Source organism: Eptesicus fuscus, chromosome 5, assembly GCF_027574615.1.
Source record: "Eptesicus fuscus isolate TK198812 chromosome 5, DD_ASM_mEF_20220401, whole genome shotgun sequence".
NCBI lineage: Eukaryota > Metazoa > Chordata > Mammalia > Chiroptera > Vespertilionidae > Eptesicus > Eptesicus fuscus.
Genome location: NC_072477.1, coordinates 3,729,387 through 3,755,053, shown reverse-complemented (window position 1 = coordinate 3,755,053; position 25,667 = coordinate 3,729,387). Strand labels below are relative to the sequence as shown.

At 41.8% G+C, this 25,667-nt stretch overlaps 1 protein-coding gene across 4 annotated transcripts in view; it reads right to left on the bottom strand.

Annotated features, from left to right (window-relative positions):
- VRK1 (VRK serine/threonine kinase 1) overlaps positions 1–25,667 on the bottom strand; it is a 78,679-nt gene that overhangs the window by 13,469 nt on the left and 39,543 nt on the right. For all 4 annotated transcript variants that reach the window (XM_054715442.1, XM_008154784.3, XM_054715443.1 and 1 more), the window contains exons 2-10: positions 24,516–24,680; positions 18,489–18,544; positions 9,746–9,815; positions 8,694–8,781; positions 4,609–4,717; positions 4,404–4,496; positions 2,332–2,464; positions 1,473–1,593; positions 884–942 (exon numbers count right to left, since the gene is read on the bottom strand). In XM_054715442.1, the coding sequence (XP_054571417.1) occupies positions 884–942; positions 1,473–1,593; positions 2,332–2,464; positions 4,404–4,496; positions 4,609–4,717; positions 8,694–8,781; positions 9,746–9,815; positions 18,489–18,544; positions 24,516–24,675 (889 nt within the window). In that variant the 5' untranslated portion in view covers positions 24,676–24,680. The remainder of the gene's footprint in view (positions 1–883; positions 943–1,472; positions 1,594–2,331; positions 2,465–4,403; positions 4,497–4,608; positions 4,718–8,693; positions 8,782–9,745; positions 9,816–18,488; positions 18,545–24,515; positions 24,681–25,667) is intronic.

The following is a 25,667-nucleotide window of genomic DNA, read 5'->3' as shown; positions in this document are numbered from 1 at the left end:
GAAAGATGGGCAAGATTTGTTGCAGAGGAAAGTATAAAACACAGATGAGAGAAACAGACAAAATCGAATGGAGGATTTACCATATTGGTAGACTGGCAGCCTCAATGCTGTTACAATGCTAATGCCCCCCAATCAGTCCACAGTCAATGCAACTGCACTCAGAGTTCCAGCAAACTGGGGGTGGAGGGGTATGCGTGAAAGTGACAAGGTGATTCTTAAATTTACATAGATATGCTAAAGACCAAGAATAGCCACACAGCAAGGGCAAGTTTAAAGAACGGTGCTGGACGACCTAAACTACCAGATAGCAAGACTTAAGATAAAGCTACCATAACTGAGGCAGTTTGGCCCAAGAGGCTTTTCCTGACTTCCAGACCTCACTCCCTAGCTCCTCCCTACAATGCTAATGGCACCTGGTCAGGGAGGCCATCCCTGCCCACCTATTTCAAACCCAACCCTCCTCACTCCTTCACTCCCTAGTTCTACCCTGTGCTTTCTTCTTTTCCACTGTACCGACCACATAAGACGCTGCAATGCACTCGTTTCTTCACTGTGTGTCTCTTCCAAACAGAGCGTGAGCTGCATGAGGACAGGGTTGTGTACGTTTTGTTCACTGAGTAGCTCTGGTGCCCAGAAGGGCCCCTGGCACACGATGAAGCCTCAATAAAGAAACAGCTGCGTGAATGAGTGAAATCTGGCTCCCCTCCCGAAAGCAGTCACTGAATGAAGCTCAAGCATCCCTGTAGCCACTTCTTTTTTGATGGGAGCAGGCCCCATTTCAATGATTTTACCTACACTCTCACATTAAGGAATATCCAAAGGACTTCATGACTTTCTCTCAGAAAACAAAATCCATGTGAATATATAAGAAGTCTTTTCCTACCTGGCTTATTTTTCTCAGGAAAACATTTGTCCATCAAACCTGCAATATTTTCTCTGTATCTGTTAAAAATTAAAGAATGAGTCACTGTTTGAAGCTTGATGCCATAGAAAGTTATTAATATTTAATAATAGTAAATAGCACACTAAGCAGCACTGTGCTACATCCTAAATATCCTTATAGACATTCTTCTAAAATAAATTGAACAAAAGACCAAGAAACCGCCCTGGCCAGTTTGGCATAATGGATAGAGCATTGGCCTGTGGACTGAAGGCTCCCAGGTTTGATTCTGGTCAAGGGCACAAGCCCAGGTTGTGAGCTTGATCCCCAGAAGGAGGCATGCAGGAGGCAGTTGATCAATGATTCTCTCTCATCGGTGATGTTTCTATCTCTCTCTCTCTCTCCCCCTTCTTCTCTGAAATCAATAAAAACATAGTTTAAAAAAAAAACACAAGAAACCTTACTATTTAACAAGTACTTTCTTATTTCTATTTTAATATCAGTTAAAGCTACAGTTCCAGTAGAGGAATTCTGACTGGAAAACATTTGCCTTATCGTGAGCTTCCCCAAATAATTGGTGAGTCTCCTTTACCTAATTTTGGAATCTCTAACATAGTTAGGATCTTTCAAATTATCCTCCCAAGGCAGGTGGCCGCTGAGCCACTGGACCATGCAGTAACCGAGTATTTCCAGGTCGCCACGTCTTGACGGGGCTGTGAACACAAAAGCAGCAGGTGAAGCACACTGAAATCATTCTTAAGGTGCAATTTCAATTGTATATAAGCAATACGGTAAAACAGGCAACTCCACAGTCTTGTTTCTCATAAAATCCTGCCTGCGTTTAAAGAAAGTATTGAATATTAGATAGTACAAAGAAATAATTTACCCCCCGGCTAATAATTTATTTTAAAAAACCCAAATTGGCAAACTCCAGAGTTCCAAACCGAGACTATTAATCTAGGAAATAAAATATAAAATAATGCCACATTTAATATTTAAGATATCAAAAATGCTATGAGCTATTAAGAGGCCCAGCGAACTGGGGGTTTTAGCTCCCCCACAGAAGTGGGCACAGAAAAAAGAAATGACAGCTGAAGGAAGAGACCAACTTATTAACAGGTGACAAGATACAAGTTTACCTGTTATAAACTTGTAGCTGCATGAAAAACTTAGACTTTTAGGGGGAAAAACAACCAACATTCTGATTAAGTTACAAGCAGCTGAAAAGAACCACTCGCTGCAGCTGACGGAGCCACTTCGCTGCTGAGACACTGGCGCTCGCTCGGGCTCAGAGAGCGCAGAGGCTGCTGCAGGCGTCCGCCTCCCCTCCTCCCGTCCCACTTCCGCCTCTTCAACCTCCTCTCCTCAGTTACTTATGCAGAATGAGGAACCGAATGGGAATCCAGGCGAAATGTTAGCTGTGTGTTTCTCATTCAGCCGCGCTGACATACCCACGCCCTTGTGCGCGTCGATGCTGGTGAATTCAATCGTGCCATCATGACATCTTTTGGGGTCTTCCTTGTATTCTTTATGACTTCCGTCTGGGCAGTACCGATAAGCAAGGCCGTAATCTACCAGGTACACCTGTAAATGTGTAAGCGCAAATTTAAGCCAGAGACTGCACATCCCCTCCCACAAAACCACAACATAGCACCCGGACAAGGTAGGTCCTGTATGCAAACAACAGCCAAGGCTCACTTCTGAAAGACTCTCTACTTAAAGGAAAGTGTCGGAGGACCATGTAACTACAGTACAGACAGTGTCACCTGACTTTAATTCCTTTCTGGATAAATATGTTATACTTCTCATTAATCTTCAACTGAGCAAGGATTATAAACCCCATACTTCTCCTTACAGTCTGAAAAAAAAACCTGAGCACAAAGCAAACCATCAGTACATGTCGAGATACAACTGCCACACTCTAGTGTAATCCTGCTAACTTAGTTGATACACGATCCATTAGTTGTCTTCATTCCTCTGCTTCTTCGCTTGTAAAATAATCAAATATCAATTCACTTCATAAAAGTATTTCAGATTATGATTTTAAAAACTTTTAGATGAGGTTCTTATCTACATTTAAATATTATATATTAAAGTCAAGTCTTCAAAATTAAAGCTACATTTTAATGTTACATACACACACATCTGTGGACATGCACATGTGGGTCTGATTAGCATACAAATCTAATAACCTGGGCTTTCTCTCTGCCAGAGCCTCTATTACATTCCTAGTTCTGGGAACTGTCTCACAAATGTATGCAGCTGGTCACAAGAGGGAAGTGAAGTGAAAATATGGGGATGGATCTAGCACATACATCTAATACTAGAAAAATAATCCCCTCCAAAGCATATGCCCCAAGAATTAGAGAGCTGCAAACGTACTTCCCTAGAAACAAAAGGCAGCATGTTTTAGTCAACCGCAAACTGAAACAGGCTGTACTATTATTTATTATGTTACATAAGTCCGGTCTACTTCAATTAACAGAATCCTTATCGTTTGGGGTCTTAGTTTTGTTTTGTTTGTTTTTAATCTAAAACAAGATGGCTGGCAATTCTGCGACTGCCTTTAAGATTTCTGCATGACCATGCTTTAGTATAGCAGCTTTCTTCTGTCTATGCACATGGATCCCCATGGCCACCATAAAGGAGATGGGGAGGGGAAGCAAACACATGAGTGACAGAAAAAGAAAGAGGAGCCTAAGTTACAAGGAAAAAATAAGCAAGAAGTTAAAGACAGGTTTGAGGAAAAGAAAAATGAAGTACGGACTACTGCCACAAACACATTTAAAATGTTTAAATCATCTTTTCTCAAACAAGATCAAGTTAGTAGAGAGAACATACAGAATGGAATAAGTACAGTAGCCCAACAGTGAAATGTCAACTAAACCTTACTTACCAAAATCATAGAAACAGCTACAAGAAAATTGTATAGATCCCTTGACTCCAACTAAACTCACTCAAATAAAGGTAAAATAACATTAGCTTTTCTTCTTTCCTTAAAAAGTAAAAATTACAAAGGGAATGTAATAAACTAAAAAGAATGCAAATTTAAATTTCAAACACTAAGGGCATACAAATTTAGACAGCTACGATATTTCTGTAAACCAACTGATTTGAATAATCAACATGTTAAAGACCAAATTTCTCAACAGAACACTTACATTTGATGGATTTCTTGAACAAAGGAAATAAAAACATGACAAAGCAGACAGGCAAATATAATTCATTGGTGCACTATATAATTTTAAGCTTCAACCCCCAAACAGCTATTTGAAATTCATTTTGTATCACAAGCACTTCTTCTGAATATTATTTAGGGAAAAATAGCCAACTTGATAAAGTGCCAACAAATAGCATCAACAATGTAAAATGTTAAATAGAGAAGAGTGTCAAGAAAAAATATTATTATTACCATATCTACTTCAAAAAGTAAAACTTCTGCATGGGTTTGAAAGTTCAAAGCAGCCATATTAGTTTTCAAACAACAGGTTTTAAGTAGTAGAAGTTAAAGTTATAAAACTACCTGGTCTGGATCCTTGCAGCTAAGAAGAAGATTTGAGGCCTTGATATCTCCGTGCACATACTCATGCTCGTGAATATATTCCAGGATATCCAGCTGAAAGCATCACACAGAAGAAGTTAATGCAGTACCCCATACCAACCAGCAGAGGACCAAGCTTCAACACAACAGCTTCACTGGTAAAACAAGGAACACGTAGCTCACATACAATTCTTAAGCTTAGCTGCAAGACCGTTTTCCGAGAAAACCTCTTGGCATTTGCTTCGTATATCTTCTGAAGGTCGCTCCCAAAGCGATCCATGATCATAAATCTGTAACTGGAGACAAACAAGAAAAGTCAATGGACAAGCAGACCCCTGGAAAACGGACTTTGCAGTGAGTACTCCTGTGAGAGTGGCTTTTCAAGGCCACGTTTAGGAAGAAAGAAGAAAGAAAAGGAAAGATTAACATTTGAAACAGTTTCTTCTGACTGTAATTCTCAAGAGCCTTCTCTTGGCCTCATCCAGTAAGAGGAGGCACATGCCATGTAAGATCACGCCCACAGAGAATCCAACAGATCCATTCACAGTAAGGACAAAACCATCTGAGGGAGAAATCACTGGTTTTTTCTGACAGTTAAAGTTAATGTATATTTCTGGATATTAGCTTCCTTCCTGTGACAGCTTTTCTCAATTTTTTAAGGCACATTTTAGCAATAGTAGTACCATTCTGTTTAAATCAAGACTGTCAAAAGATGCTGTATCAATAGCTAAATTCAGCCTGGCCGGTGTGGCTCCATGGTTGAGTGTCGACCCACACACCAAGAGGTCGCTCATTCGATTCCCGGTCAGGGCACATGCCCAGGTTGTGGGCTCAATCCCCAGTAGGGGTCGCGCAGAAGGCAGCAAATCGATGTTTCTATCTCTCTCCTTCTCCCTTCCTCTCTCGGAAATAAATAAAAACATATATTTTTTATTTTTTTAAATAGATAAATTCAATATGATTGTTTAAATCGTGCAAAAGAACTATACATTAAATACTCAACAGACAAGACTTGGAGAAGAAAAAATATTCTGAAAAAATGTGAAGATTTTTGGTTTTGCCCTGGCCAGTGTTGCTCAGTGGTTTAAAGTGTCAGCCTTCAGAAAGAGGGGTCGCAGGTTCAATTACCAGTCATGTACCTGGGTTGCAGGTTCAATCCCCTGCCCCAGTCAGCATGTGTGCAGGAGGAAACCAATAGATGTGTCTCTCTCACATCAATGTTTCTCTCTCTCAGTTTCTCCCCCTCCCTTCCACTCTTTCTAAAAATCAATGGAAAAATATCTCAGGTGAGTATTAACAACAACAACCAAAAAAGACAACAAGTCAAATAAATAGGGTAATAAATTTAGAATTCTACCCATTTTTGTACTAGAAGAGAATTGAAGATCATCTTTTGTGAACATCTTTAATAAGTAACTAATGTGTATGGAGGTAAAGTTATTTGACCAAAGTCATACAATTAGCCAGTGGCAAATGTAAGAGTTCTCATTGCCTTGAACTCTGAGATAATAAAGAGGGAAGAGTAAATCTGACTGCCTAATTCCCTTTGTACAACAGGTTTTCAAAGACTGAGGGATGACCAAGGACACATGCACTTGTTACAAATGAGTGATGTGTATACAATTATTATAAAACTAGAGGCCCAGTGCACAAAATTCAAGCACTCGGGGGGCGGGGGGAATGGTCCCTCAGCCCAGCCTGCACCCTCTCGCAGCCCGGGAGCCCTCAGACCTAAGCCGGCAGTCGGACATCCTGAGTGTTGCAGCAGAGGTGGGAGAGGCTCCCGCCACCGCCACTGCGCTCGCCAGCCATGAGCCCAGCTCTGGCTGAGCGGTGCTCCCCCTGTGGGAGCGCACTGACCACCAAGGGGGCAGCCCCTGCATTGAGCGTCTTCCCCCTGGTGGTCAGTGCACGTCATTGCGACCGATCGTTCTGCAGTTCAGTCGATTTGCATATTAGCCTTTTATTGTATAGGATAATATATGGGTAACAGTAACACAGCCTCTACTGACAGTCTGAAAGAGGGCTGAACCACAATTGCTTAATTCCTGGAAACTTGGATAAACAACGCAAATAATGGGAAAATATGAATCAGTATAAATAATTTAATAATGATCACAGATAACCTTTTTATATAATCCTGATACTGTTTTAAGCACTATATACATATTAATTCAAATCAGTTACAAGGAAAATTAAAGATTTCTGGCACACACAAAAAGGATTTCTGTATCTATACTTTTATAAGAACCAAAATGATTGTTTTTAAGAGATTCAACCTAAAAAGCAAATCAATACCTTAGAGGTGATTAATGCTCCACTTAGGAGACACTTGCCGCCACTTCACATGACAGAAGAAAGAGGCTGGGAGGCTAGTGAACGGCGCTCTCAGGAGTAAGCCCGTGTCGGGTTCCAGAGTGCCTGTGCTCCACAGCACCCTCCGGTCCAAGCCGGGAGTTCTCTCCTGCAGCCCCTGTCAGCTACCGTAGTGCCGACCGGCAACCCCACCACCTCCCCAGGCCCGATCTCTTCACAGGAGCCACACACAGCCCTGTTTAACTGGCTCTCTGCTTTATCACACAATAAGTGGTAAGACTGTATAAGACAAAGTGTGCTATGATAGAGTGGGCACCTTTAAGAAAAAGCACCAGTCCCAAACCAAAAGAAGAAAGGGAGGAAGGAACAGAGGGAGAGAGGAAAAGAGAGAAGAAGGGGAAAAGGGAGGGAAAGAGGGAAATGATATGATGACTGCAACTAACATTTTTTTAAATATATTTTTATTGACTTCAGAGAGAGATAAAAGCATCAATGATGGGAGAGAACCATTTATCGGCTGCTTCCTGCACGCTCCCTACTGGGGATCGAGCCCGCAACTCGGGCATGTGCCCTTGACCGGAATTGAACCTGGGACCCTTCAGTCTGAAGGCCGACACTCTATCCACTGAGCCAAACCAGCTAGGGCTCAACTAACATTTATTGAGCACATACTCTGTGCCAGAACAACCCCCTTAGGAATTACGTTTCAATTTCATCTTCACAGTAACTCCATAAAGTACTATTATCCCATCTTAACTTAATCAATCCTTGATCTATACTATTTCTCCAGAAAATTCCATAAAAATATACTCTTGCTCCAGCAAAACCATACATAACAAAATATAATATATCACATTTTGGGGAAATCCTAAGAGGTGCATGGTTCCAGAATCAGAACCTCCGAGGAGACCTCCACTCCACCTTTTCCACCAAGCCCAGGTCTGGCTCGGCATTCCGTCCCCTCCCACACAGCCACGTGCTCCCCAAGCCCATCAGTGACCGCCTCGCATGCCGGAAACTGGTTTCAGACAGACCAGATGAAACTGACCAAGAAAACACATCAGAAAGTCTGCCACCAGACTCCCAAGGGTTTTCCTGGCCAGGAAACTGAAGCTCACAGAAGCAATACCAATTTCTGCTGTGGGTACTGTCTGTTTACAAAGCCTAGAAATGGGCCACCACCTGAGACCATATGACAGGGAGCAGGGCAAGGATGAGAAGGACAAAGGGACAAGAAAAAGGAACCTGGGCCCTTGATAATTACGTAAGAGAGCTGAGTCAACGTCTCCTTTATTTGCAGATAAAGACAGTCAAACCCAAATCTATTCTTCAAATCTCAGCTTCCAGCCTTCTTCCATGAAGTGCCATTCAAATATTTAAGAAGTATTGTTTATGCATCAAACTGCGGAGATTTTCTCCTACTCTACTATGCCAACAATATTCTCTACATTCTCTGAACTCCTAAGACCCATAAGAGTCACAATCACAGAATTTAGCACTTAACTGTTCTCATTGTTTCATACATGATTCATTTCGTTTTTCTCACCAGCCAGACTGAAACCTCATAAAAAGCAATCCTCTCTGTGGGCAGCTTACACATCGAACATGAAACACCAAATTAAAAGGATCCATTTCACATAAAGGACAGGAAGTTTGTGTTTGCTTGTTTATTTTTAAAGACAAAACGATGCCAGGCACATCGGGCTCTGTTCCTACTTGTCATCGGGGTTCCAGGCAGCTGTGCCCACACTGTGCACGGCCCCGGACGAGCGGTGCCCCCTGACAGGGCACGGCCACCCGCTGCTGTGGGAAGCAGAGGGCCTCTGCCGCGCACACTCCACAGCCCAGAGGAGGCGGAGCAGGTACTGGAAGTGCTCAGAGTGTAATTCTTGGCTAAACCAGCTACACCGTGAATGCTCAAAAGGTAGAAGAGGAAAACAAAACGTGTATTTTTACCTTTTTCCATTTTTATCATGTAGACCAGACCCCCAATACTTAGGAACACCCAGGTACTTCAGTTTATGGGTATGAATCCATTTCCGAACTAAAAATCAAAACAGATACTTGTGATTTCAATTCTGTTAGACATAAATAATCTTTTAAATCATTATGAGAAAAATGTACTTATATGCATAATAAAATTTCACTTTTATTTATTCATAAAGGAAACAGTATTTTATGACCCAACATAAAAAGTAATTCGAAACATTTTTATTAACCCACAATATCTTGTTATCCTGCCCTAAACATTGTCTTTACAATGAAAAATTTGCAGAAGACATTCTTAAAAAAATCAAACCACAGAGCTGTGGTTGCAATTCATATCCCTAATTAAATAAATGTTTACTTGCTTCCACAGAAAGACTTCTTTTTTATCCCAATCTACAAGTTTAATGCCTCATCCTCAAAGCCCTCAACCAGGAAATAAAGCTCTGGGAGAGGTGGGAGGCCTCCCTGAGATTGCCACGCCGCTGATTCCATCCTCCCAGGAGGCTGCCTGGGAAGAGTCTTAGGTGGAGCAGAGCGGGTGGGATGAGAGGGGAGGGAAGGAGAAGAGAAAGGAGGGAGGACAGAGGGAGAGAGGAAAGGGTCTAGAGTAGCTAGAAGAGTCCCTGCTCCTTACCTCAATAATCTACTCTGTTTCATCAATTATGACACCCTAACCCCACCCCTGGTTATGTTCTCCAGAATTAAAATATATATATATACACCCAGAAAGATTCAGAGATCCTTGAGCCATACTCATGGATTAGGGTTTTTTCTCAATGTTTAACATTTTCTAAATTATACATCATTACTAACTTTAGTCTATATATCAATACAGGTAAAATCTTACAATAAACTCATTAAGAGATCAGAATTCTTTCATACAAACCTCATGTAAATCGAACATGCTTATAAAGTAACAAAGAACCCTAATATGAGATGCAATGCCCTAGTCTTAGCTTAAGCAAAACGAAGCAAGCGGTGGTCACGGTGAGGTGCAAACGCGGGCGCCGTGTTCTTACTTTGCTCTGGTTTGGCAGCTCGCTGGTAGAACTTTAACTCAGTGAAAAGAGGTCCATTATCACTGGGTTCCTTGAAACACAGGCATCAGTTAGTACCAGCAGTCGTCAAAATTACTGTTATTTTCAGCAAACTTTCAAAACAGACTATCAATTTTTCTTATCAAACAATGTAGTTTTGATACTTAAGTTTATAACTATATTTAAGATTAATTCAAACTCTTTAGAAATGTTTCAAATATTCTCAGAATAGTCTATATTTTATTTCTCTCCAGTTCTAATTCTTTAAGTGATAAATTATACAAAATTAGACATATGGCTCAGTCTTTGCAAAAGTTTAAGAAAAATCTTTAAATTTATTTTTATCTTTATTTAGCTTTCTTTTAAGGAAAGATGAGCAACCATGTTAATTGTTTCACCAAGAGGCCACAACATATTTCTGAGATTCAATAAAATGTCAACAACTAACTTTAACCAATTAGTGGCAAAAACCCCATTCCTTTTGTGTTTCTCCTGACCATTATACATAGTTTATCAGGACTGACAGAAGCCGGCCTCCCCATGAAGAATATTCTGCAACTGCAGAGAGCAAGTACTGGCCATTTAACTGCAGCCTCTCCTTTCGGACACCGATTCCCATGTAGCAAACTAAAGGCCCTACAATTTACTTCACACGTGACAATGTGAAGTCAAGAGGAGCTCTGGCCGGTGGCTCGCTTGGTTGGAGCGTCCTCCCATGCACCAGGAGGTTTGGAGTTCAATTCCTGGTCAGTTGCGGTTTGATGCCTGGTGGTGGTGCATACAGGAGGCAACTGGTCAATGTTTCTCTCTCACATTGGTGATTCTCTCTCTCCTCTCTCTCCTCTCTCTCTTCTCTCTCTCTCTCTCACTCTCTCTCTCTCCTCTCTCCCTCCCTACTCCCCCCCCCCCCCTCTCTTCCCCTCTCTAAAATCAATAAAAACATATCCTTAAGGATATTTAAAAAAAAAAAAAATTGGCCCTGGCTGGTCTGCCTCAGGGTCAGGGTGTTGGCCCTCAGACTGAAGGGTCTTGGGTTTGATTCCCGGTCAAGGGCATGTACCTTGGTTGCAGGTTCCCCAGCCCCAGTAGGGGCATGTGTTGGAGGTAACCACTCAATGTTTCTCTCTCTTTCTCTCCCACTCCTCCCTCCCTTCCACTTTCTCTAGAAGTCAATGGAGAATAAAATATCCTCAGGTGAGGATTTTAAAAAATAATAAGTAAATAAAACCACTCTAGACGCACGGTTCTAGTATCTCAGATTTCCTGTAATTCAGAAAGACAGGAATCCAAGTTAAAGTACTTACAGAAAAACTACTAAGCCAATCTGCAGTCAGGCAGGACCTAGCTAAGACTGAGCCTCCAGCAGCAAATAGGTGACACACAGGACACTTGGATCAGGACCGGCAAATAACCTGGCCTGGGTGTCACTGGTCAGTATACTTTCTCAGCCCAGCCTGGGGGGAATATCACCACCTCTAAGAAGCTGCATCTAACCATATGCCAGGGGGTGAACGCCAAATCACTAATTTTCAGTCTCGGTACCTCAGGTGTCACTGGAACCTGTGGCTCATTTCCTAGCAGCAAAGGAAGCCGGACAGACACATGCATGTTTAGAGCTCATGGCTGAACACAGGCCTTCAGCAGGAGTAAGAGACTCAGTAGGAAACGAAGAAATGGAAATTCAAGGGGGAGAATTTTGGTAAAGTTACTCTCCAAAGGCGAACTTTTAGAATAGCTCATTAATATAATTCAGGTTTGAAAGGGGTTTTTCTAAGACAAACCCCAGCTTATTATTCATCAGTATAAAATTCTAATTTATTCAATTTCAACCTGTGTCATAATAACTTTAATTTCAGGCTTTCCTTCAGGCAATAATTTATTAAACTTATAATAACGAGAATCAGCCTATAAAATCAAGCTATTATAATAAAAGCCTCACTACAGCGAAGGCTCTCTGAGCTCAGTTCACTTTTCTAATCCAGCAAGATTCCAAACAAAATAAAGGAGCTACTTTCTTGCATTGATTGCACTCTAGCCAAAGCTTGCTGTTGAAGAAACTACCTTAACTCACAACTAAAATTTTATTAACATATTTCAAATCTAAAATACTTTGCCAACTCTATAATAGCCAAGATTTAGGGAAAAAATCGGGGCTGACATTTTAACTAGAATATCACTAAACGTTTCTTTAAGACTTTTAAGTGTCAAAATGAAGATGACAACAGAAAAAAATTAAAATGTGATATATTTCAATGGCACCATCTAAAAGCAACTGGCTGCCATTTAAAAATGAAGCTACATGAAATTTCTCCTTCCTACCAAAAAATTCTGATATATGAATTGGAAATTCAGGTCACTCCTCATAACATCAGTGAGGAACTTAAACATCAGTCTGCAAAATTCTTCCCATGGAACTTCAAAATGCAGGCTTGTATCAGTTCATACTGGGCAGTGACCATGACATAAAGAACTGTTAGGACCCAAGGCCCCAAAGCCTGACCCTCACCACCAGTCCTCTCTCGCAAAGGGAAGAATTATTATTAAATCTGTTAGCAAGAAATCACAAGAGAGAATTTTCCCCTTGGTTATCCAACTTACTATCAATTTTACCATTACTTTCCTGAAATAAAAAGAGAGGGCCTCTCCCTTATCTTCAGTGGAAATACAAGTTTGCCACCTCTGACCCAGCACCATGATCCACGGCGGCTCCCATAGGTCAACAGGATTAAGGCTCTGAACCAGACACGCTCATTTGGTGGAAGAAAGAATCGATTTAGCATTTACCTAAACATCTATCTTGAACATGTATTTCTTAACTTCATTTCAAAGTTGACTGTAAACAGTTTGTGGGTTATCTATTTAGAGCTCTTTCATGGAGCAGGTATGCATGTTAGCAGCAATCAAATGTTGGACAAGTCTCCACGTGAAGGCGGAAGCCCTACCAGAAGCACAGGGTACCTGCATGCTCACTGAATACGCGGATCCCCGCCCAGCCACAGTGGCTCAGTTGGTTGAGCACTGTCCTGTGCTCAAAAGGTGGCCGCTTCGATCCCTGGCCAGGGCACATACAGAAGGCAAACAATTGATGTCTATGTCTCTCTCTCTCCCCACTTCCTTCCTCCCTCCCTCTCCCTTCCTCCCTTTCTCCCTATCTCCCTCCCTCCCTCTAAGCATGTCCTCGGGTGAGGATTAAAGAAAAAGGATCCCCAAACAAAGGTAACATGAGCATGCACACATGGTTCCACTGGACGTCATTAGGTGCTTTGTGCACCAGACTCTACCAGTGGTTCTCAACCTTGATGCACAAAAGCCTCCTCTGGGAGCTTTACTCACCAGGCCCTGCATCCAGAGATTCAGAAGGCATTGTACAAGTGGAGCTGAGATATGCTTTTAAGTCTAATGTCACATTAAAGAGCAATTTACCTTTGATTGTTTTACCTCTTTTTTTTCTCTAAAAATTAAAATTTTAGAAAATCTGAAAATATTTTGATGTTTTCTTCACATACATAGCTATTTTATAAAACTTCTTCTATACTATAATTTTGTATCTTGCCTTTTATTTAGTAACTAGAGGCCTGGTGCACAAAATTCGTGCAGAGGGGGTGAGGTCCCTCAGCGCAGCCTGCACCCTCTCGCAATCCAGGACTGCTGGCCCCTAACCGCTCGCCTGCCTGCCTGCCTCATCGCCCCTAACTGCTTGCCTGCCTGCCTTGGCCCCCACCACCGCAGCTTAGTCCAGAAGGTCATTCGGCTGTCCAGTCTAATTAGCATATTACACTTTTATTATTATAGATTAATCATAAAATTTCCCCAAAGAGTAGTATTTATTCTTTGAAAACATGAAGTTTAATAGCCCTTAATGTTTTATATGGTCAATGTTCATAAGTAGTTCAGATTTTAATACTGAAAAGATCTGATTCTCATTTTATATGCTTATATTTGATTAACCATTTGAACTTTTAATATCATAAAGTTCTGAGAACAATTACAGAATAGTGATGTACAGAGTTCTGGCATAGCATGTCAACACATAAAGGCAAATTATAAATGAGCCTATCTAAAGGCACAGGCAGGAAACGGAAGTGGGTGGCATGAAGATGTTAAAAGGTGGTAAGAATCATGGCTAAAATGTTTTCAAAAGAATAGAAAATAGGCATTTAAGGGCAGTTTAGAGAAAACCAAGTTGAAAACAAGGCCCTGCCCATGAAATAACTGAAAATCTAGTTAGGGAGAAAAACAATTAGTGGCATGAAAAAGATATTAGCATGTGAAATTGTAAAATAAATGGAAATAGAATGAGTGGTATAGGAGTTTAAAGGAGTTCAGAAAAGATAGGTATCAGAGAACAAACAAGCAAACAGCAGTTACTAAACTCTTCCTTGGAGAAGAAAAAGAAAGGCAGTAACATTATTTTGTTTATGGCATTCTTTCTGGATCACAGTCAAACTAACGACATTGAAAATGTTGCCGAAATATTCACTGCAAAGGAGAAATATTTATCACTCTCCTAATTACAAAGAAGAGTAATATAGGCAAAAGGAAATAGAACTACATTAGGAGACTGGAGAGGCAAAGCACAGAACCAGGTTTAATAACAAATGGCTTTAAACTTAGAAATGTAAGGTAGTTTGCTACCTTAAGCAGTTAGGAAATACTTGTTACTACACATTTTTCTTAACTCTAGGTAAAAAAGGTAGTAAAAATGAAGTTACAGTGAGTCTCAACTAAAATACTTAGAATCACCCATAATAAAGAAGAGTATCATAATTCTAAAATAAAACGCAATTTAAGGAAGCCCGGGTACTAGAGACGGAAGACATGACCCCACGTCCTCCCATAAGCTATGGCGCTGGCATACCTCCCTACCAAGACCTGGAGAGGACTGCAGATTAGCCAACTGCAAAGCAGTCAGGGCAACCATGTTTTTTTACCTTGCTTTCTTCTCACAATGGAAACTTTTTAAAGATCCTAAGAAGAAACTAATCTGACCCATAGATTTCAATATTTTAATTAGTTGTACCAAAGACAAATGCAGTTAATATTCTGCAATTCCATGAAAATGACCCAATTTAACAGTAAGAACTTTCGTTCCACTGATACAGCAGCAAACCGATTATTTCAAAAGGAATTATTCTGCAAATGAGAAAGAAGAAAAATCTAAAATGAAAAGGCATGAAGAAAAGTGAATGGTGGGGGAGACACACCAATGACACACAGGAGAGTGACAGACTTCACTTGCACTTACAAACATGACGAAGTAGCTGGATCCAATTAGCCCTCCAGTGTAAGCAAACATAAAAATGAGACAAATACAGGAAACTACTCTTTTCATACATAAGACAGAACAGGCAGTCCAGACAGTGAGCTGTAACAGCTAGAAAACAAAGTGAGCCACGACAGCCCAGCTTTCTCCAGGGGCACCAGGAGGAAAAGGCAGAGACTGGAAGTGGGGAAACCAAATACATTGTTCCAGCAGCCCTGACACCAAAGCCGTACAAGGAGATTAGGAAGTCCTTTAATGTAGAAATATCAGGGAAAAACTAAGACCAGTATCCCTCATGAACAATGAGGTAAAAACCTTTAACAAACTATTAGCAAGTCGATTTCAGCATTATTAAAAAGCACAATACACCATAACTAAGTGGAGTGTATGTTAAAAATACAAAGTTAGTTCAACACTATCAATCAATATAATCACCACTGGGAGAAAATATTTACAACACATATATCTGAAAAAGGACAGCTCTGAAAAAGGATACTGTTATCTCCTCTATGTAACAAAAGGACACCTCTATCCAGAACACCTCTCTTACGACTCAATTTTCAAAAGCAAAAAATCCTTGTTATTAAAAAAAAATAGCAGGGATGGAGAAGTGTAAAAAGATGGATGAAGAGGTGTCAAAAGGAAAATGTATGATTGGCTAATATGCAATATGCACAATGAAAAAGTGCTTAAAATCAGTCACCAAAAAAAAAAAAAAGTGCTCAAACTGAAACTGAGACACTACTACACTCCCAACATCATGGCTAAATAACCAACCAACCAACCAACCCGAGGGCTGTAGTGTGGAAAGGACGTGGGGCGCCCAGAACTCACACATATGACTGTGATTGTGTAAAGTGACACAACCACGCTGGAAACCTGGCACTTTCTTGTAAATTTAAATATGCACCTTCCCTATGAACCAGCAATTCCACATGTAGGTAAAAACCTACATCCATAAAAACATTTCACAAGAACATTTATAGACATTTACTCATAACAAACACTAGAAACAATCCCAACGTCTACCAACAGGAAACGCAAACTATGTCTATACGACACAATACTACTGAGCAGTAAGACTGAACAAGCAACTGATACACCCACATGGAGAACCTGTGAAAGCTGTGCTAAGTCAGAGACAAGCCAGGACACACTGCACACTACCATTTATACGATGTTCGAGAACAGGAACAACTCATCCACAGTGGAAAAAACTCCAAAGATGCAGGAAGAAGGGGTTCAACCAGAAAAGGAAACAAGGAATCTTTTGGGGGTGATGAAAATACTCTATATTTTAATAGGGGTGGGAATTACAAAGGTATATATACTTGTCAACAGTATTTAAATTGTTCATTTAATATCTACGTATTTCCTTGTAAAAACTATACCTGAATTAAAATATGTTCAAAACAATCACTAAAACAATTCAGGTCCAAAATAGTTCATTCAAAGGAATCATATATATTCCTTTTGAAAAGTGAGTAAAATAAAACAAACCAAAACAAACAAACAAACAAAAAACATGGGGTAATTCTAATTCTAGAATTCTGTAGCCTTTAGCAAAAAAAAAAGGAGGGGTGGGAGACATATGTGGTAGGCTGCTCACATAACAGATACTGTTATCTCCTCTATGTAACAAAAACATGTCCTATAATGTCTGAAAGAACTCTGAGTGAAGGGAGTTACAAATGTTGGTAAGAAATAATAAAAGCATAATATATTGATAACAAATAAAGAGCAGTTAAAATGTCATTTAGTGCACCAGTATATAAATTGGCCTGGCTACTCAAGTATGCTTATGTCAGACAGAAGGTTATCAACCTTTACTCTCTCTCTATATTATAAAACACTAATATGCAAACAGACTGAACGGCAGAACAACCGAACAACCAGTCACTATGACGTGTGCTGACCACCAGGGGGCACACACAGGACATGGTCATCAGCTGCGGCAGGATGGTGGAGCAGGTGAGCGGGGTGCCAGACCAAAGTGGGGCGCTGGTCGTTGTCATCAGGGCGAGCCTCTGGTGGTTACTGAAAATTCTTTGCTGCCACGCGCTGCAGTCGGCCCAGAGCTCGCACCTGCTGCTGGCACCGGAGCCGCCGCTCGCACCCGCTGCCAGTGCCCGACCTGATTGCTCAGCGCCATCAGTGGGTGCAAGTACAGCTGCCAGCCCCATCGCCCCTGAGGGCTTCTCCACGTCCCCCTGCTCCTGAGGGGTGATCAGGGCAGCAGCCGCCACTCGCACTCACTGATAGTGCCGGCCCTGCTCACACCCACTGCTGGTGCGGGCCCCAATCACTCTGCACGGTTAGCGAGTGCAAGTGGGGCTGGTGCCAGCAGCACATGGGAGTGGCGGCAGCGGGACCAGGGTTGCCAGGAGACAAGTGACCAGGGACCGTGGCAGGAGGAGCCAGGTGGGGGCACGGAGGATGGGCCGAGACCCACCCCTGTGCCCACCGCAGCCTCGCAGACCACAGTTCAAGGTGCACGAATTCGTGCACTGGCCCCTAATCTATATAATAAAAGCATAATATGCAAATCGACCAAACGGCCGAATAGCAGAACTGTCCAGACAACCACACTATGACACGCCCTGGCACCAGGCCAGCCAAGGCGGGTGCAATGCGATTGGTCGGGGGGCGCAACCATCGCTCCATGATGGCCCCGCAGAGGGAGGCCCAGGCCACCAGCCAGTGGGGCGATCCATGGTGGGGTGCCGCAATTGCCCCAAAGAGGGAGGCCCAGGCCACCCTCTGCAGGGCAATCGATTGGGGGGCTCTGCAGAACCGGAGAACCGGGGATGTGTGGCAGCAGACATAGGCAGCGCCAGGCCAAGGCAGGTACGGGCAGGGGCTGAGGCTGCGAATCCAGCAGCCAAGGGAAGGAAGGCCTACCCTTGCATGAATTTCGTGCATCGGGCCTCTAGTTACAAAATACTTTCAATGTTCTCATAGCCAAAAAAAGGTTCAAAATGATCACAATTAAATAAATAGTTTAATTTACTAAAATAGAAGGGGAAGAGAAGAAAATTGAAAATACACAGAAGTAATTGACCAAGTACTTCAGAAGCAAATGCAAGATAAAATACAATTAAATTTCATTAAGGTAGTATAGTCTTATAGGACATAAGTATAAAAAAGCATCTCATCTCCTGTAAATACAGCTAAAATAAAAAGAATGAGCGGAGTATTTTCAGTCTACATCTACATGCCTCTATGCTTTCACTCATTTCCCCCAAACACTAGTGCCACTCTAATTCAAGACAGGAGACGGACTTTTAGAATTCAAATTATTTAAAACTATAAAACTACTTTTATGTCTCATTAAATATTTATTAATGTTATTAAAAATGTAATACCTTATGGTTTAATTAATTCTAGTTATCAAAGAGGATGTTTTGCAAAATAAACACAGTCCTACACTAAATCAACAAAAAAGAAAAAATATTTTCTTACCACTTTTACAACATAGGCTGCATCACTGCCCACCGATTTTGAAGAATTCTTATCAGCTGTTTGAAAAAAGTGATATATGTACTATCAGAACAAGAAGCAGCATTATGATACATAGCCTATTACTTTTTATTAACACTTAGGTCTGTATTATAATTCCTTGATAGAATAAATTTCAGTTCCCAAATACACAGTGTTTCAGCATATCAATACACTGTATATCATCAACTTTAAGACTATTTTTTTAATGTTTTAACATGTCTGAAATTGGAATATCTTGTAATGGCTGGTATCTTCAATATGATCATCTGTTAAGTATGAAAAACTCTAAGTTAAATTTTTAATTTGAAAGTATGCACGGTCTTAGATATGCTAACATATGTTAAGAATTCCCCAGATACTAACTGATGCAATTCCTTACATTTAATAAAGCAAGTGGTTAGAGTGTCAGCCGGTGCACCGAAGGGTAGGCTGCATGTTCAATTCCTGGTCAAAGGAACACACCTTGGTTTGCAGGTTCAATCCCCACCCCGGGTTGGGGCGTGTGTAGGAGGCAACCAATCGAAGTATCTCTCTCACATCAATGTTTTCTCTCTCCCCCGCCCCGCCACTTCCCTCCTTCCCTACCATCTTTCTAAAAATCAATGGAAAAAATATCCTCATTGAGGCTTCACAAAACAACAAGAATGAATACACTGTATATATAAACTAGAGGCCCGGTGCACAAAATTCGTGGGCTGGGGGGGCCTCAGCCCAGTCTGCACCCTCTCCAATCCAGGACCCCTCAGGGGATGTCCAACTGCTGGTTTAGGTCCAATCCTGGGGATCGGGCCTAAACCGGAAGTCGGACATCCCTCTCACAATCCGATACCACTGGCTCCTAACTGCTCACCTGCCTGCTTGCCTGGTCGCCCCTTACTGCCCCCCTTGCCAGCCTGGTTGCCCCCAACTGATGCCCCTGCCAGCCTGGTCGCCCCTAACTGCCCCCCCACCAGCCTGTTCGCCCCTTACTGCCCCCCATGCCGACCTGGTCACCCCCCTCGCCAGCCTGGTCACCCTTCACTGCCCCCCTCTGCTGGCTTGTTGCCCCTCACTGCTCCCCTGCCGGCCGGCCTGGTCACCCCACGCAGCCTGCTGCTCAGTCATTTGGTCACCCCTCACTGACCCCCCTGCAGACCTAATCGCCCCACACAGCCTGTTTGGTTGTCCATTAGGTTGCAATGGTCGCTTAGGCTTTTATATATATAGACTAGAGGCCCAGTGCACGAAATTCATGCACTCAGGGGGGTTCCCTCAGCCTGGCCTGTGCTCTCTCACAGTCCGGAAGCCCTCGGAGTGGGCCTAAGCTGTCAGTCGGACATCCTTAGTGCTGCAGCGGAAGTGAGAGAGGCTTCCGCCACCGCTGCTGTGCTCGTCAGCTGTGAGCCCAACTTCTGACTGAGTGGCGCTCCCCCTGTGGGAGCGCAATAACCAGGGGGCAGCTCCTGCGTTGAGCGTCTGCCCCCTGGTGGTCAGTGCACGTCACAACAACCGATCGTCCGCCATTGGGTTGATTTGCATATTAGCCTTTTATTATATAGGATTATGGTTGATGGTAATAAGTGCTATAGGGGAAAATTAAGTAGGAAAGGAAGGCAGGCGGTATTGCAAGATAGTAAGAAAAACCTCACTGACAGGGTGTCCCTGGAGCAGTGGTCTGAACGCAGTGAGGGAATGAGCCATGGAAATGTCTGGGTGGAACCATTCCAGGCCAACCAGCACCGGGCCCTGATGTGGGAGCCCCTGACATGTCAGAGTAAAGTAGAGGCCAAAGGAGCCGGAGAAGAATAAGTGAGTGGAAAGCAGCAGGAACACACACAAGGAGCTTGACTGGTGCCATAAAGCTGTCCCTCTATGAATGAAAGCCACTGGGCGTTTGGAGAAGAGGACTGGCAAGGTCAGACTTTGCCTTGTAGAGAATTCTGCAGGATGCTGGTGGAGAAGGGAGAGTAGAGGGCAAGGAGCTCAGTACTCCGGGTGAGGGATGGCGGTGCCTGAACCAGAGTGGCAGCAGACAAGGTGGAGAGAAGTGGTCAGATTGTGGACATATTTTCAAAGAAGAGCCAACAGGATTTAGATATGGAGGTTAAGTGGAAGAAAGGAGGTAAGGATGACTCCTGGCTTTTGGCCTGAGCAAATGGAAAGAGGAAGCTGCTACTTCCTAAGATGGAGAAAACCGCAGGAGAAGCTGGTGCAGTGGGGTGTCTATAAAAGTTTGAGATGCTTATTTTTTTTTTTTTTTGAGATGCTTATTAAATATCCAGGGTCAGATGTTAAATAGGCAGTGGATATACAGGGTAGGGTAAAAGTAGGTTTACACTGCTTGCATGGAAAATAATACAATAATTAATAAGTGATAACACAAGAATAAACTGTCTTACATACTCATTGTAAACCAACTTTTGCTCCACCCTGTACAAATCTTAGTTTCAGAAGAGTGATGCAAGTTAAAAATAAATGAGAGTCATCAACCTATTCACTCCAAGCCCATGAAGCTGGGAGAGCTCCCCAGGAAATGAGTGTAGAAAGAAAAGAAGAAATCCTAGGACTGAGCCCTAAGGCGTTCTCACATCCGCAGGTGAAGAGGCAGGAGGGACAGGCAACAGGAAACCAAGAAACTCCCCACCAGCTGGGAAGCAGCTAGAACACTTCAGTCCACAGAAGAAACTCCAAGTCAAAACTGGCTAATGAGTAGAAGGAATAGCCAAGGAATGTCACTTAAATACTGAATTAGTAATAAAGCGCAATTAGTATACAAAATATTCAAATGAGGCTAGTATACTAATAATACTGCACAATTCAAATGAAGAAAAAGAGGAAAAGAAGCTCAATAATTCATTCCAACAATATGGATTGCAAAATATGCCAGGCACTAAGAACGCCATAAGAGCTGTCCCATCGTCAAGAAGCACATGTTTAACCCTGGCTGGCGTGCTAAGTGGTTAGAGCACCATCCCACGCACAAAAGAATTGTGGGTGCAATTCCTGGGTCAAGGGCATGTACCTGGGTTGCAGGTTTGATCACCAGCCCTGATCAGGTGTGTTCAGAAGGCAACCAATTCAAGTGGCTCTCTCACATTGATATCTGTCCCCCTACCCCCACTCTCTAAAAAAAAAAAAAAAAAAAAGTCAATGGAAAAAATCTCCTCTGGTGAGGATTAACAAAACTAAACAACAAAAAACCTGTTTATTCTGGAAGGAGGAAAAATAATTTCAACACAGCATGGGATGTCCTATGAAAGGATGAACACAGGACACAGGGGGACCATAAAAAGACAGCGCCTGCCCTAAACTCAGCTTTGGAAAATCTAAACAAAAGAAGCATCACATACAAAAACCAAGAGGCAAAAGGCAACGTTATAGCTGAAGCATAGCTTTTGAGGATAAAAGGGATGAAGAAAGTTACTTTGGAACCAGACTGTATGAAGGGTCTTCTATGCCATTCTCAAAACTTTGTCACTTTATCCCAAGGGCACCAGGGAGACATTAAAACACATTTAAATGGAAGGTCATATGATCTGATTAGCAGTCTGGGTCACTTAAGCCCCAATGTGAACAAGGAGATGCAAGGGGACAAGACTGAGCAGAGGATTCATGGCTACAGTGAGAACCCCGACGAGACATGAAAATGACCTCCACTAATAAGGGAGTGGCAGCCAAGGTGGAGAGAAATGAAGGGACCTGAGGAGTCACTCAGGTAAAGCGATAGAACCAGAGGAGGTGCCAGGGCTATTAGTGCAGAACACTGGAGAATGTCTGCCTCGAGGGGTGTAATTCATGTAGACAATCCTCTCCTGTGGGACATCAGGTAGAGATCCCTTTGTAGGCCACTGGCTATGGGCCTGCACTGTCGGGGTCAAGTCCTAGGCTACAGAGAAAAGCTTTTGAGAAGAGGACTGGAAAGATCAGACTCTGATTGGTAATCAACAGTAGACAGTCAGAGAAGCCGAGAGACTGGAGGAGATCCCTCAGAGAGAATATGCAGAGGAAAGGTGAGCCACAGCCCTAGCCACTTTGGCTCAGTGGATAGAGCGTTGGCTTGCAGACTGAAGGGTCCCGGGTTCAATTCCAGCCAAGGGCACATGCCTGGGTTGCAGGCTCTATCCCCAGTAGAGTGTGCAGGAGGCAGCCGATCAATGATTTTTCTCTCATCATTGATGTTTCTCTCTCTCCCTCTCCCTTCGTCTCTGAAATCAATAAAAATAAAAATAAAAAAACATTAGAAAAAGAAAGGTGAGCCGAAGAAGGAAAGCTGGAGGATGACTAAGCACATCGAGAGGGAGGAGGAAGGCCAGAGGGGAAGGTACGGTGCCATGAAGACGATGGAAGCAATTTCTATGTGTAAAAGACAAACAGTACCAAGTCCTGCAGAAGACACCCAAAGAAAATTCAAAAGCAACTTGTTTAACTCATGAGCAGAAATTGCTGATGATCTTCGGTAGGGCAGTTATGGAGAGATAAGCTGGAGGCAGCATTAAGGCAAACCCTTCTCCAGAGTGATCAATCCAGGCCTATAACAGTGAAGTTTTGTCACAGAAATCTTTCAAACCATCAAATATGAAAAATACTTACTATTAAGTGGCACTTTCTGATGATAAATACAAATACGAACAAAATAGCTAGCACACATGCAAAAGCAAGTTCCATATTTGCCAAAGGTTACTAAAGCAAAGTAACTAATGCAAAATTAAGAACCAGCTTGCAAAATTAGAACCATTCCTACTATGGGATGTCCTAACCCACACATTCTGTCGAGAGACGGCCTAATAATCGACCATCTCTAAGTTATAAGGTCAAACAATATATACCTGACTGAAAAAGCCTCTAGTCTGTCATGGTTTACAAGGATTTTCACCTTAAGTCAGAGATAGCCTAGTTCACTGGGATGGGTTTGGCTCTGAACAAAACTAAAGAATCAACACCTATTTCCCTCTGACCTAGAGGACTCATATTTATGAAATAGAGTAAAGCAGTGGTTTTTAAGCTGTTTCATGACCATGCCCCCAGAGACCGGCTAGCCCACTGCAGCCCGTGGGTCCTGGAGGAGATACAGCTGCTCTTTTATCTCTGTCAGGGGCTCTCGAGCTTCAGTATGCATGGGCCCTCTAGTTTCTGATTGGCAGGTCTGGGTGGAACCTGAGAACTGGCAGTTCAATCAGGTTTCCATGTGATGCTAATCTACACTACAACATTAGTATTCTGAGAAAGATGCTCCTTCAAAGAGAAAAGGGGTTCCACTACTAAAAGCAAAGTTTTATAAACCTCCAGGCAGAAATTAAACAATTAAATGATGGACTAGCTCAATCGAGATTAGAGGTAGAATAAGAGCACAGAAACATTAGAAATATCAAAAGCAAACATGAAGTGTGTTGTATCACTATAATATTCTTGGTGAAGCAGACAACTTTAGAAGTAGTTAGGTAAAATATTTTTTAAATCAACAATTTAGTTAACCTACAGAATCTCAGGGTTCCACAGTAGGTCCCCCCAAATTTCAAGGTAAATATGCTAAATAATAGTACATTAAATCAGGCCTAATATGAATTTCTAGATCATTCTCCTAATTCCACAATTATAACTTATTAGGGTTGTATAGGAAGAAAATAAAAACATACAACTGTTAAGATCTGAAAATTGCCAAATTAAACCAAAACAGAGGGAGTAAATCCTAATTGGGTGGAGGTAGGGGAAAAAATGTACATCAATTTCTTTGCATCTCAAAAAAGTTAAGATTATATGGAATCCTTAAAAATCCAAAGCCACGGTGCTCACTAATGACAATATTAGATACTTTATACCCTTTCTATTGTGACTAAGTCAACCATCTTCTCTTCCACTCCTGCCAGAGATGCATTTTTGCCTAATCATGTATTAAGTTGACTGTAGATTATTAAAAACTTCCTGTAATAGCTCATAATTGAGAAACTATTTTGATATGAAAGCACATAAATCTTTGGCTTGACAATTCATTAGAAGTAGTCATACACCTACCAAGATATATACAACCAAAGCCACCTTGGCCAATGGGTAATCCTAGTTTCCATTCCTTTTTTGCCAAGTCGGTGATTACCTCCCCAGCTGCAAACTGTTCTGCAAGACGTCTCTTTGCAGGGCCCTGTCTTCTAGCTTGAGCTGCTTTTACACGAGGCATTTTCACTAAAATATAAAACAAAGCAATATTTAGGATTATACTCCCAGAAGTGTCCAAACAATTCCCACTAAGGAAAGCTTCTGTGCATTACAGGTACTATTCAAATTCTTATTAACTCTAAAACTTAAAGAATATGTCCTAATTTATAATCCTCTTGGATTATCTCTTAATTTTGGAGAGAAAACAATAAATAAAATGAGCTATGCACCCTGGCCGGTTTGGCTCAGTGGATAAAGCATCAGACTGTGGACCAAAGGTTCCAGGGTTCAATTCCAGTCAAGGGCACGTACCTTGGTTGCAGGCTCTTCCCCAGCCCTGACCCTGGACAGGGCTCATGCAGAAGGCAACCAATTGATGTATTTCTCTCACATCAATATTTCTCTCTGTCTTTCCCTCTCCCTAAGAATCAATGGGAAAATATCCTCAGGTGAGGATTAACCAAAAAGAAAAAGAAGAAAAAAAAAAAAGATCTATTCAATTACTTTCAAAAAATATTTAGTTTAAAGTTCCAGTGATCTAATATCTATAACTAAAAACGCTATTAAACACACACAAAAAATGCTCTATGAAGTTTAGGGGAAAGGTGCATCCAATTAGCATGCATACTTTATCATAATGCAGTAAGTTTATAAAGGTCAATACCAATGTGATAAGAGCACAGTACAGAGATTGAAAACACAAGACAATTAACACAAGGGGAAAGGAAACAATTTTTCTGTACTTAAAAAAAAAATAAAGATCAAAATGAAAGGTCACACCACACACTTAACAAAATTCAACCCAGGATAACCAACACTAAGACACAACTTAATAAAATTACTGAACTTAATAGTAAAAGAAAATATTCTCTGAGCACGCAGGCCAAAAAAAGCATATTTTATATGGAAAATAAAATCAGATTGTCATCATTGACAGCAACACTTTATGCCATGGGGGAAAAGTAACGTATTTAAGACTTGAAGATAGAAAACATAAGCCAAAGATTTTATACT